The sequence below is a fragment of the Ylistrum balloti genome, unplaced genomic scaffold (genome assembly GCF_031769215.1).
Source record: "Ylistrum balloti isolate Yb309-2 unplaced genomic scaffold, AGI_CSIRO_Ybal_v1 Utg371210, whole genome shotgun sequence".
Lineage (NCBI taxonomy): Eukaryota > Metazoa > Mollusca > Bivalvia > Pectinida > Pectinidae > Ylistrum > Ylistrum balloti.
Genome location: NW_026782657.1, coordinates 521 through 14,628, shown reverse-complemented (window position 1 = coordinate 14,628; position 14,108 = coordinate 521). Strand labels below are relative to the sequence as shown.

Here is a 14,108-nt window from a genome sequence, read left to right as displayed (position 1 = left end):
TACTGGCAAAGAAGTTTGTTAACTGGGATGAAATCAAATTTTCGATGAGTCCCCGAGTGGTGTCGTCCAATGAAGGATTACCTACCGTACTCGCCGGCGGTGTGATCCCGTCTAGACTCCTACGTGGGGCCCGCACAGCCGCCCGAGTCTCCGACGTTTCCAAGCCTGTATTTAGGGGACTCATTCCACCCCGGGCTTCTGTTGCGGACTTTCCTCTTGATGGTCGGCCTCCTGTCGACTTTTCCACCATCTTGTCGAAGATGGCCCATTTTTCCGCCGACCACTCGCTACAAACCCCGTACGTGAAAACCTTGTTGCAGACACGATGTCTAAAACATTTTTCGTGGTCGCCCAGTATGTTCCATCTTTTCCGAGCCAAAAACACGTGTTGGATAAAATGGCGCCCGAAAGAATACTGGTGTCTGTCATGCGCAGGTACCGGAAGTACTTCCGGGGCGCGTTCAATTTGTTTCGGGAGAGTAGTGATGGAAGTCCGAGGGAATTGCCTAAGGTTTGACTCATGCAGGTAGGTATGGGGACTGAAGTAAACTAATTGAATTATGAAGCATATGTCTCAGTAGAATGCCTCACACAAGATATTTTGTCACAAAGGGTATTTTTATTAGAGGTTTAACTGATAAAACAAAAGAGAAGTCGAGATATCGATATACTGCTTGCAAGGTTGGTGTTCTTATTTTTCAAATTGTTTATGGTCGAGGGTTAGCGCGAACGCAGACCCCCACACTAAAAAATAGCGTACCCGAGTAATCCGCATTTGGGATTATCGCAGGGTTCAGCCCGACCGGAGTGCAATGGAAGGGCCTCGACCTGGGGGAACCTTTTTTTTTTTTTTTTTTTGATAAAAGTTTATTTACAAATGTACAGATAAAACCGCCAAGAGACACACCCCTATGGCAACTGTATTATATGGACATCCGGTATCCCCGGTAAGGTGCAATTATCCCTACAACCTGGATGGACATAGAAATTACTTGTTAACGAAGTATAGCAAGGTAAGTATAAGAATAATACTGACATTTCTAGGAAAACGTCAATTCGAAAATTGATCTAATGAATTCACATAGAAAAATAATGGAAAATGATTAAGATACAAATTACAGGGCGACAACAGGAGATATCAGCCCAAACTAAGATTTAATTTCAGTTCGTCCTCTTGGGTTGTACAAAAAATACCAGTAGTACTCCAGTATTCAGAGAAGATGTTGGCAGGGAGACGGGTATAATCAGACTGAATGCGTAGAATGACGTTACTGAGGAAGTGGCAGAGAAGAGAATCAGAAGTTGGTGACTTTCTGTCATATTTTTTAACACAACGAATATACCAGATAGATGATAAAGATTCTGCCACTAGAAATAAAACAAGAGACTTTAATTTTAGAGTAAGACTTACTGGGGAATGGAATCGCCAAAGAGCCGAATCAGTAGGGACTTTGTTCTCTGAGACCTGGTTTATCCAGGAATTAACCAAGGATACTAATGGTTGAACAAATGGACATTCATAAAATAGATGTGAAATAGTCTCAAAACCATCACAAAATGTACAATGTTTAGAGGACCCGACACCAAATTTGTACATTCGAAAGTTAACAGGTAAAATCTCGTGTACCATTTTAAATACAACATCTCTTGAGCGAGTATCTAAAAACTTGTTAGAAATATTGCGAAAAACAGGATCGAAATCTACAGTTGGGAAAATCTTGACAATGCGGGGTGACTTAATGACAACAGATAACAGAGTTACATAGAATTCCTTAGTTGTGACTGACTCAAAAGTGGACTTCGGAAAATCCTTTCTGTATTGTTTAAATACTTTATAAATACTCGAATAAAAGGTAGGGCACCAGCCACTATGTGGAAAATTATTATCAAAACTGTTGAAATGCTCTCGAAAGTGTAGAGAGAGCCAATACATGGTAAAGTATCTCCATTTGGCCTCTGTATTTTTAAAAACAAAATCCTGACAATGCTTCAAGTAAATAGCTTGGAGTTTAGCTTTAATGTTTACAATATCAAGTCCACCACTAGAAGGAGAGGCATAGGCTGTTGAGCGCGCAAGTGGCTCTGACTTAGAATTCCATAAAAATCTAAATAAAGTTCTCTGAAATAGTTCCAAATAATGCCTTGGCATTATGACGACAGTACCAATATACCAGAGTTTGCTGCACGCAAGGACCTTTATTACTATCGATTTTTGTGTTAAAGATAAGTTTCTCATTTTCCATAAATCTAAGGTCCTTGAGAATTTCCGAAAAACCGGCTGCCAAATATCATCAGGGGAGATATTATTACCGAATAAAATCCCACAAATTCTATGTTTTTCAACCCAACTTATACCAAAAGGATGATCTGAACGTGATTTCCATTTCCCCAGCCAAATACCCTTAGTTTTCTGCTTATTTAATTTAGCCCCTGACGCCCTGCCGTACAAATCACACCAATAGAACAATTTTGAAATAGATGAATCAGTGCAGCAAATACCAGTACTGTCGTCTGCGTAAAGGGAAATTTTCGCCGACTTAGAGGAACCCGGTAATTTAACACCAATTATTTCAGGATCTTCGCGGACCTTTTTCGCAAAGGGTTCTAAAACCAAAACGTACAATAAGGGAGATAAACTACAACCTTGCCTTACGCCACGAGTGATGGGAAAGGAGTCAGAAATAAACCCATTAACAATAACGGACGAACGGACATTTTTATATAAAAGTCTGACCCATTTAATAAAATCAGGACCAAAATTGAAAGCACGAAGCACTTTAAATAAAAAATCATAATTAACTCTATCAAAGGCTTTCTCCTGATCTAGAGAAATAAAGGCACACTTAAGGTCTTTTTGATCGACATAATCAACGATATTACGTAATAAATGACAATTTTCAAAAATAGATCTTTGCTTTATAGCACAAGTCTGGTCAATGCCAACAATTTGATCAATAACTTTACTTAGTCTGTTTGTTATCACTTTAGATAAAATTTTATAGTCAATGTTTAGAAGAGATATTGGCCTCCAGTTTTTCATATCAGAAGAATTACATGGGTCTTTACATAATAAAGAAATATAGGACATTTTCTGGGTGTCACTGAGCTCACCCCTCTGAAAAATTTCATTATATAATGAGACGAGCTGATCTCCTAACAAATTAAAGAAAGTAAAATAAAACTCTTTAGTGAGACCATCACTACCAGGGGATTTATTATTATGCATGTGCTTAAGAGCGACTAAAATTTCCTCCTTCCCAATAGGACCTTCACATATTGACATATCAAGTTTGTTCAGTTTGGGAAGATTCTCACAAAAGGAATCAGACAACTCAAAATCGATGGCTTCCTCTGTAAAAAGGTTTATATAAAAATCACGAAAGGCAGCTAAAATGTCACTAGAATCTGAAACAGAGGAAGAATCAGGTAGATCGATCTTCTCAATAAACTTCTTTCTACCCTTGTCACCTTCCATTTTGAAAAAATATCGTGAAGGTTTTTCCGAAAAATCTAAAAAATTAGCTCTAGATCTAATCATAGACCCCTTAAAATTATCAGAGTGAAAATCTAATAACTGTTTCTTAATAAACTGAATCTGATCAATAAAGTCCCCAGGTGACTGCCTTTCTAACCTAGACAACCTATTGTATTTATCTTGTAAGGATTTGACAACGGATCGTTTGACTCTAGCCTTACGTTTACAATACCCAATGATAAAAAACTTAATCACCGACTTACAGTCATCCCAATTTTCCAAGAAACAGGCTCGTCTTTGGTTAAGTCAAGCCAAAAAGTTTTAAAAGCAATCTGAAAACTTCTGTCATTTAAAATACTATTGTTCAGTTTCCAATATGATGGACCAAACTTAGATTCTGAAAACAATTTGATTTTCAAACAGACAAAATCATGGTCCGAACTACCAGACGGAAAAACCTTGTTTTCTAGTAAATACTCTTTTAAAATGCAAGAAATATAAAAACGGTCTAAACGGCAAGATATACCATTACCATGCCACGTAGTGGAAACGACATTAGGGAAAAGTGATCGAAATGTTTCAAACAACTTAAAATCATGACAAATATTTTGTAATAATTTACTACCAGGTAGACCACGTTTTGGATTACCGCCAATTTTATCGAGAGAAATACATTCAATACAATTAAAGTCACCAGCGAAAACGACTGGCCTTCTACAGGAAAAATGATGTAAAATATCCCCAAAAAACAAACACCGCTCCTCATCAACATTAGGAGCGTACACATTTATAATTCTGAACTCACTATTAAAATATTTAAAATCAACGCACATGACCCTACCATCTCTGTCCATATGAAATTTCTGTAAGTCAACATTAATAAAAAACAATACAGCCGTACCTCTACTGTTAAAAGTACCAAAATTCCAGATTGCCTTACACTTTAAAAAACGCTCAATCCTAACACCAACAGACAGATTAGAGACGTGGGTTTCCTGTAGAAGTACTATATGAACATTATGGTTGTGAACAAAATCACTAAGTTCATACTGCTTAGTCTTGGATAAGAAACCATTACAATTCCATGTAATTATATTTAATGTGTTATTTGAATTAATCATTTCCATTTTTATTATTTTTCAGGAAAAAAAAACGGGGGAGCCGACAAAATAAAAGGAAACAAAAGAAGAACGATAGCTAAAGGTAAGTAAGCGGATGGTAACGCGCAATATTTTTGGAAAAAAAACCGTCCATGTAAACAAACGATTCCAACAATAGTTATGAAACACAGGCGGCCACTGAAGCGGAACACAGGTGAGATACAATGTATAAAGGAGAGACACTCAGTGCACGCGCCCCGGAGCCGTGCGCGCTCACGAGCAGTCAGCTTAACAACAAATAACTTATGATTAGCGAATACTACTATCACAAATAGAAATTGTAAAAGAAAACGGATAGAAATAAACGATAATGTAAAACTAAAATGCGGAACATTGCAAGTATGGCGCACACAGCAAATACCAGAATATGTCTTCAGCAAAAACCAACAAGATATCATGTATAAAGCTAACAAGAATAAACAGGTACATCTTACCTGCGCAGTCAATTGTCCGGAGACACGCGTGCTAATATACAGAATAAATAAAATATGATATAGGAAATACACATTAACAGCAAACTTTATATTACAAATCAAGGTATTGTTTCTACAAAAAATTATACCATTGCTAATAAGGAGGGAATATTTGTTTATTGAAAGGGCTAGGGTAAGTAGAAGCAAAAATACTAACCTATGAGTACAAGCTAACAAGGCATGAAATCGAGAAAACACGTGAAGTTGTAAAGTAAAGAAAACATAGCACAGGTGAAAGTTTAAGTGTAGAAAAAGCTGACAATACGTAACATATTCGACCAAGGTAAATCGGTACTGTATTGTGGTATTCATACATGAAAGGGCAATAACATGCACGCTTATTACAAGCTTTAAACATGTTTCGTGGGTAGATCTATCGAGATAGAAATCATTATCTAGCCGAATAAAGAAATGAACAAAAATAGAACATAAAAAAGGAGAACAAAGAAAAATTATATTTACTGTAAACACCATATAGGTTAGAACATAGTCCAGGGATATGCTAGGGTCAATCAGGAATCGCATTGTCGCCGCCATTGTCGATTGGAATATTTAAGTCTGTTAATCAAAGACAAAACGAAACACTCACGAACCAGGGTGACCCTCGTCGATTACCAGTTCACCCTCGCTCTCTTCTGACTGGTTGTCCTCGAGATAATCCATTGTAGATTCTGGAAGCTTCTGTCCCGGGACTAAGTCACCATTGGACAGAACCATAGGGGAGAAAGCGGAATGCCTGCCCTTCTTTGAAGCCTTCTGGAATCCCTCCTCGTCAACTTCAGGACCTGACCTCTTGGTGGATTGGGCGTTGTTAACACTGCTCCCTCCGGACGAGGGGCTCGCAGTATCCTGCGTTGGCCGTTGCGGAGGTTCCGTTGACACGACCTCCTCCGGTGCTGGAGGGGAATCTGCGGCAGCACTCGGCAAGGTCATCTCCGGTACAGCAGCGGTGGACTGGGAGACTTTGGCAGCATAGGACATACGAGTTGTCTGTTCAGGTCGTCCTGGACACTGCGAACGAACGTGTCCAACTTGCTGGCAGCGAAGACAGATAGGAGGACGCCCAGGAACAATAATCAAGGCCACCTTCCCGAACATTCTACTTCTGTATGGGATCAAATCCTGATCGCCTTCCCTAATAACAAGGGTAAGGACACGGGTTCCGGTCTCCAGTCTTACTTCTCCAATGGTCGTGGTTTCTCTGGAAACATGGACTACTTTTCCATAATGTCCGTCAAAATGTTCCGCAATGGCGTCATCGGATATCCAGGATGGCAGCCATTGCACACGGATGGACAAACGACGTTGGTCACACCGTTCCGGGACTAAAGAAAAGTATGTCTCTTTCATCGGACCCTTCTCTACAACACGATCAACATGAACCTCTGACCGCAAGGTAACAAACCAAGTGTTTGGAGCCTCACACCGGAAAACAGAAACTATCTCTTCACCCGGGAGCCCTGATGCTAGTAGACACTTCACTATTTCAAACCTAGTGACGCTGTGTTTCCTGGGACCGGTGACAAACATTCTAACTGACTTCTTCAACACATCAACATCAATGAAATCCATGCTGGTATCAGAGTCGTTCATGGTATCCCCTGTACCAGGTAAGTATGAGTTGTTACTGTAAAAGAGAATATATAAACTGAATGTAAAATTTTACAGACAAGGTATTTAAAAATTACCATATGGAAAGAGAAAAATGTGTATAACTAAAATAAACTGAAATACTATCTTAAATGCTTTCATAAAAATAGTATCATTATTATATTGTATAATATGATGTAAATATTGCATTACTTTATTACATAAAAAGTATCTTATTTGACAAATTTTATCTCAGTTACATGTTTTGGAAGAGGGGAAGTAACTCTAGGGATTGTGTTGCCGCTGACAAAGCGCAGTGAGACAACATGTTAAGAAACAAAGAACATGTTGGTGTGTTCTGCTTCCTTAGATATCGATTTTATATCCGTACCATTACAACAACAACAACAACTATAATTAGAATAATAACAATAATAATAGTAACAATAAGATTTAAAACATGCGTAAGTAAATTCAGAGCTAAGAATCATTTACACCTACAAATATTAGTTTTTAGCCAAAATCAGGTAGTTTTTCAACAGCAACTAAGGTTAAGTCATTTTATAATTTGACATCAAAGTAATTGCAAAAGCATTGGTTTTCGGAATGGTCAGCATCGGAATGGTACCAGACCAACTTAAATATAGTTCAATTTGAGTCAAAAATAGACACGGCAGGATCTGCTCTATTCCATCAAAATAGTTACTTATCAATATGTCATGAATTAATTTTAAAAATGACAACATTGGTTTCGCTTATCATTTTTGTAACTTATCTTTAAAACGTCAAGATACATGTAAAGTAAGATAATATCAGATATATTGTATTATGACATCTGTATCAAAATTGTTTATACACGTGAGGGATTTAAATTGCTTTAACATATGAAATACATAATCACTCAACATTGACCTGTAGGGCTTATGTCAATGCTCAAATTGTACCACTTCCTAATTTTGTAATTTGTATTTTAATAATGTCAAAGAAAAATGTTTAGAATCTTATCAAAGTACTTTATCTGTGGTTGGTTTTGAATAGAAATCCCGTCTTTATACAGATGTCTGGAAATGATAAAAAAAAGTTAATTTGATCAAATCCCCATCTCACCGCTGAAAAGTCCATGATTCCAGACAACGTATTTATTGCTGTTAGGTCCTATTTCTACATATATAGGCATGGGTTACTTTACACTGAAGTGATTTTAAGTTAAATTAAATTCAGTTTTTTTTCATCCAATGTACAGTGGGGGAAAATACTAAATGATTTTCAATAGAATATTAACTTGTACAAATAATTCCAATAATTTTTTTATATTTCTCTAGGCAAACTAACTAAACAAGAGAAAACCTCTGAAAAGAACGAGTTCCCAACAGAACAACCAGAATTACTTACGATCATCAAACACGTGCAATGTTTTATATCAAACAAGTTATATTCTGGAAACACTTCTTTCAACAAAAATGTGTGTTTTAATTTTTTTTTCAGTTGATCATCCGGTACAACCATTGCAATTGTATTGTTCATATCTATACTGCAAGAAATAGGTATAGACAAACGTGGAATAAAAAAGGACGTCGAAAAACTGGTATTGACAACAAAATTATGTTTCACACATAAAAATTTAATTTTGTAAATGAAAATATTTCAAATATTTCCTTCTTAAATAGCCTATGCAAGCTACCCTACACATTACAAACCTTCAATCTTCTATATGTCCACTAGAGATCGAATCAAGAACAGGTCTTTAGACTTACTAACCATACACTCTACTGATTGTGCTAAAGAGAGTTCTCCCTAGCCAAGCAGTATAGCATGAATGTAGATTAAGAGTTATCTCCCTTACATATTACAGCCAAGATATTCGTTACCATTTCCACTGTATGAATAAGAATTTAACATTTAAACAAAAGTGCTACAGACAGCATATGTCTAGTACCATTTGAGTAAAATCATATAAGTCTGTTCCTTTAATTGAGGGTTTTCTGGGTAAAACCATGTTTACGAAGTCACCATACCTACCTGCATGATTCAAACCTTAGGCAATTCCCTCGGACTTCCAACACTACTCGCCCGAAACAAATTGAACGCACCCCGGAAGTGTTTCCGTACCTGCGCATGACAGACACCAGTATTCCTTCAAAGCCATACGCTTTGTACTGGCTCTGTGGGGTAGGAGGGTGGGTTCATGACGTTAGGTATGGTGACTTCGTAAACAGGGGTTTTACCCAGAAAACCCTCAGTTTACTTTAGTCCCCATACCTACCTGCATGAGTCAAACCTTAGGCAAACACAGAATTTGTAGCCTATAAAGGAGGTGGGTAGAGCCAGTCCAACTAACTTCCTATGAACAAAATATTATCTCCTAATAGGTCCGCCTGCCTTTCCTGTTCACCACTGACTGCAATATGACTGTCCTGGCAAACTGGCCTTCCGGTTTCCAAATGTCTTTCAAGTAGAAAGAGGTGAAGGTGGTTTCCTTCGCCCAATGCGCTGCCTTCACAATTTCTGAGATGGGCACCTTAGAAAAGAGTGCCCGGGACGTGGCCAGACGGCGAGTATCATGAGCCCTGGCCAGACGAACACCCTCCTCATTTGCTGACTCATACCAAAATTTCACCACCGACACAATCCATCGTGCAATGGAGTCTTTTGATGCCTCTTTTTGATTTCCGTCCTGATATGTAAGAAACAAACTTTTTTTTTTTTTTTTTTTATCGCCCTTATGTCCTGTAATCTTCTAATATACATCTTCAAAGCTCTATAAGGACACAACTTCAAATCCTCCTCCTCAGTAGCAAAATTTAAAAATTTCGGAAGGAAAAAGGGCTCCCATGGTTTTCCAAGCCGCCGATTTTTAGTCAAGAACTGAATGTTGGGTAACAGATGAACCCCTGCCTGCTCCCAACGGATATGATCTTGTTCCACTGATAATGCATGTAACTCACTTGCTCGTGCAGCAGATGCCACAACCAACAGAAATAATGTCTTTAATGTAAGCCATTTTAAGGATGCTTCCCCCATAGGCGAAAAGGGTGACCGAGTCAACCTGAGTAGTACAGTGGCAAACTCCAATTGGTTATAACTATGGTCCGCATGGACCATAGTTACAGGTCCTATTGGTACCAAATGGAATCTCCATGAGTGTGAATGACTGCTATAGCTGTTCGATATCCTCCTGAGTGTAGATATCTTAAAACCTTTACTCTGGTGTAAATACAAAAGAAAGTCCGCTATCTCAGTTACCGTTGGCAAACTGGGATCAATCTGTCGTTCCTCACACCAGCTGCTATAACATCGGATTCGCGCATTGTAGACTGCCTGTGTAGAAGGTCTCCGAGAAAGCGGGAGATCGCTTGAGCAACCTCCTGCGAAAACCCTCTTGAAGCATAGGTCTGTTTGACACTTTACATACCGTGAATCGGAACATCCCTGGATCCGGATGTACTAGCTTGCCTCTTTGCTGAGTCAGCAGCCTGTCGTTGAGTGAAAGCTCTCTTGGGTAATCCGCCAGAAGCTCTAGCAGCTGAGGGTACCAAGTTTGACGTGGCCATCTCGGTGCTACTAGAAGTATCACGCAATCCTCTCGAGATATTTTCCTGAGAACATGAGGAATCAGTATTGTTGGTGGAAATGCATAAGCGAACATTCCCTTTCATAGGGTCTAAACTACCAGGAGCTCCCTATAAGATATGAGCTGAGGGAAAAAACCCCTTCCGATTTTTGTGACACTTGAGATACCCTATCGTTATCTGACACTGAATCTAACTCATCCAAGTCCTCCTCCTTGACACTCGATTGTTGCCGTTCACCAACAAACTTATCAAAACGACTCGGCCTACTTCCCGCCGGTCGAATACGAGTCATATCCTCCCCATTTACCTGGGGTTGTACCGCTGGAAATGGTTGCGAGGAAACGTTACTGGCAAAGAAGTTTGTTGACTGGGATGAAATCAAATGTTCGATGAGTGCCCGAGTGGGGTGTCGTCCAATGAAGGATTACCTCGCACGGCATGTGAAATACATGTACAAGACTCCTACGTGGGGCCCGCACAGCCGCCCGAGTACTCCAACATTTTGCGACCTCCTATTGGGACTCATTCCACCCCCCGGGCTTCTGTTGCGGACTTTCCTCTTGATGGTCGGCCTCCTGTCGACTTTTACCATCTTGTCAAAATCCTCTTTCGCCGACCACTCGCTACAAAGAACCCCGTACGTGAAACTTGTTCTCAGACACGATGTCTAAAAACATTTTTCGTGGTCGCCGTATGTTCCATCTTTTCGACCAAAGTGCCTTGGATAAAATGACACCAAAAGAATCGTCTGTGTCATGCGCAGGGTACCGGAAGTACTTCCGGGGCGCGTTCAATTTGTTTCGGAGTAGTGATGGAAGTCCGAGGGAATTGCCTAAGGTTTGACTCATGCAGGTAGGTATGGTGCTTGAAGCAACTAATTGAATTATGAAGCATATGTCTCAGTAGAATGCCTCACACAAGATATTTTGTCAAAAAGGGTATTTTTATTAGAGGTTTAACTGATAAAACAAAAGAGAAGTCGAGATATCGATATACTGCTTGCAAGGTTGGTGTTCTTATTTTTCAAATTGTTTATGGTCGAGGGTTAGCGCGAACGCAGACCCCCACACTAAAAAATAGCGTACCCGAGTAACTGCATTTGGGATTATCGCAGGGTTCAGCCCGACCGGAGTGCAATGGAAGGGCCTCGACCTGGGGGAACCTTTTTTTTTAAGTTTCATAAAAAGTTTATTAACATATATACAGGTAAAAACGTCACGAGACAGACCCCAATGGACGCCAAGGCTACTCGATGTACAACCGGTAGCCCCGGTAAAGTCCCATTATCCTTACATCCTAAGATGGACAAGATATGTAAACCAAGTTACCTGGTTACACTATAGTTAACATAATTAATATGTTAAGAATAATGACAATTATCGGTATTAATTGACATATTTCACAGCAGGTTTCTTGATTATAACGGGAGATTGATGTTTAGGTCGTCATCCCGCAAGGTACAGAAAATATCAGTAGTACACCAATACTCAGAGAAAGTGTTTCTGGAAAAGCGAGTAAAATCAGACTTAATGCGAAGAATAACATTGCTGAGAAAGTGACAGACGAGAGAATCAGAAGAAGAGACTTTTGTCATATTTTTTAACACAACGTATATGCCAAATGGACGATAGGGATTCTGCCACTAGAAAAAGGACAAGAGACTTTACTTTTAGAGTGAGACATACTGGTGAATGAAAATGCCAAAGTGCCGAATCAGTTGGGATCTTGTTCTCTGAGATCTGGTGTATCCAAGAATTTACCAAGGATACTAACGGCTGAATAAATGAACAATCAAAGAATAAATGTGAAATTGTTTCAAAACCAGTACAAAAAGTACAAAATTTACAGGATTCAACACCATATTTATACATTCGAAAATTCACAGGTAAAATCTCGTGTACTATCTTAAAGACAACATCACGTGAGCGAGTATCTAAAAACTTGTTTGAAATATTGCGAAAAACAATTTTAAAATCAACAGTTGGAAAAATCTTCACAACTCTTGGTGGCTTAGTAATACCAGCTAATAACGTAACGTACAACTCTTTGGTTGTCCCAGACTCAAAATTAGACTTGGGAAAGTCTTTTCTATATTTCTGAAAAATTCCATAAATATAAGAATAAAATGTAGGACACCACTCACTATGTGGAATACTATTGTCAACAGGTGAAAAATATTCTCGAAAATGTAATGAGAGCCAGTACTTGGTAAAATACCTCCACTTGGCCTCGGTATGTTTGAAAACAAAATCCTGACAATGTTTTAGATAAATGGCTTGAAATTTACTTTTAATGTTAACAATACCAAGTCCACCACTAGTAGTAGAGGCATAGGCTACGGAGCGCGCAAGTGGCTCCGACTTGGAAATCCATAAAAATCTAAACAAAGTTCTCTGTAAAAGATCTAAATAATGCCTTGGCATTATGACGGTAGTACCAATATACCAAAGTTTGCTGCAAGCAAGGACCTTTATAACTATGGACTTTTGTGTTAAAGATAAATTTCGCATTTTCCATAAATCCAAGGTCCTTGAAAATTTCCGAAAAACTGGCTGCCAAATATCGTCAGGAGTAATGTTATTGCCAATTAAAACCCCACAAATCTTATGTTTTTCAACCCAACTAATGCCGAAAGGGTTATCTGAACGTGATTTCCATTTCCCAAGCCAAATACCCTTAGTTTTCTGTTTATTCAATTTAGCACCTGACGCTTTGCCATACAGATTACACCAATGAAATAATTTTGAAATAGAGGAATCGGAACAGCAAATACCAGTACTATCATCTGCATAGAGGGAAATTTTAGCTGACTGAGAGGAACCCGGAAGTTTTACACCAGTTATTTCAGGATCGTCACGGACTTTTTTCGCAAAGGGCTCCAAGACCAAAACATATAAAAGAGGAGATAAACTACAGCCTTGCCGTACACCACGAGTGATAGGAAAGGGGTCAGATATAAACCCGTTAACAATAACGGACGAACAGACATTTTTGTATAAGATACTTACCCATTTAGCAAAATCAGGACCGAAATTGTAAGCTTCAAGTACCTTAAATAAAAATGTATAATTTACTCTATCAAAAGCTTTCTCTTGGTCAAGAGATATAAAAGCACACTTCAAGTCTTTTTGATTAACGTAATCAACAATATTACGAAGAAGATGACAGTTTTCAAAAATAGATCTATCTTTTATCGCGCAAGTTTGGTCAACCCCAACAAGTTTATCAATAACCTTACTTAACCTGTTGGTAATAACCTTGGAAAGAATTTTATAATCAATATTCAGGAGAGAAATGGGCCTCCAGTTTTTCATACTATCAGAATTCCTTGGATCTTTACATAATAACGAAATAAAAGGTTTTGTCGGTATGGCGTGGCTCACCCTTGTGAAAAATGTCATTGTATAATGTGACGAGATAATCTCCTAATAAATCAAAAAAAGTAAGATAGAATTCTTTAGTGAGACCATCACTAGGGGACTTATTGTTCTTCATATGCTTGATAGCAGCTAATCCTCCCTATAGGGCCTTCAGCACGTTGACATTTCCAAGTTCGTAAGGTTATCAGCAAAAAATACAGCCAACTCAAATCGATATCTTCCTGAAAAAAGTTGGTATAAAAATCTCGAAAGGCCGCTAAAATGTCACTAAAAGTGAGAGGAGATCTGGGTAGATCGAATTTTCTCTATAAATTCTTGTTACCCTTATCACACTCCATTTTAAAAGAAATAACGTGAAGGCTTTTTTGGGAAAAACTAAACAATTAGCTCTCAGACCCCCTGAAACTATCAGTATGAAAATCAAGTAGTTGTCTCTTAATAGACTGAACTTGGGTCAA

General features: G+C 38.5%; 1 protein-coding gene and 1 pseudogene across 1 annotated transcript; both read right to left on the bottom strand.

The window, feature by feature from the left end:
- Positions 1 to 714: 714 nt before the first annotated feature.
- LOC132561457 (U1 spliceosomal RNA) lies at positions 715 to 962 on the bottom strand (annotated as a pseudogene).
- Positions 963 to 5,693: 4,731 nt separating this feature from the next.
- On the bottom strand, positions 5,694 to 10,562 carry LOC132561440 (uncharacterized). Its single transcript, XM_060226169.1, has 5 exons — positions 10,437 to 10,562; positions 10,111 to 10,294; positions 9,588 to 9,811; positions 9,098 to 9,372; positions 5,694 to 6,735 (listed from the first exon to the last, which is right to left on the bottom strand). Exons 1-5 carry the CDS (start codon positions 10,560 to 10,562, stop codon positions 5,694 to 5,696), a joined length of 1,851 nt encoding a protein of 616 aa, XP_060082152.1.
- Positions 10,563 to 14,108: the final 3,546 nt, after the last annotated feature.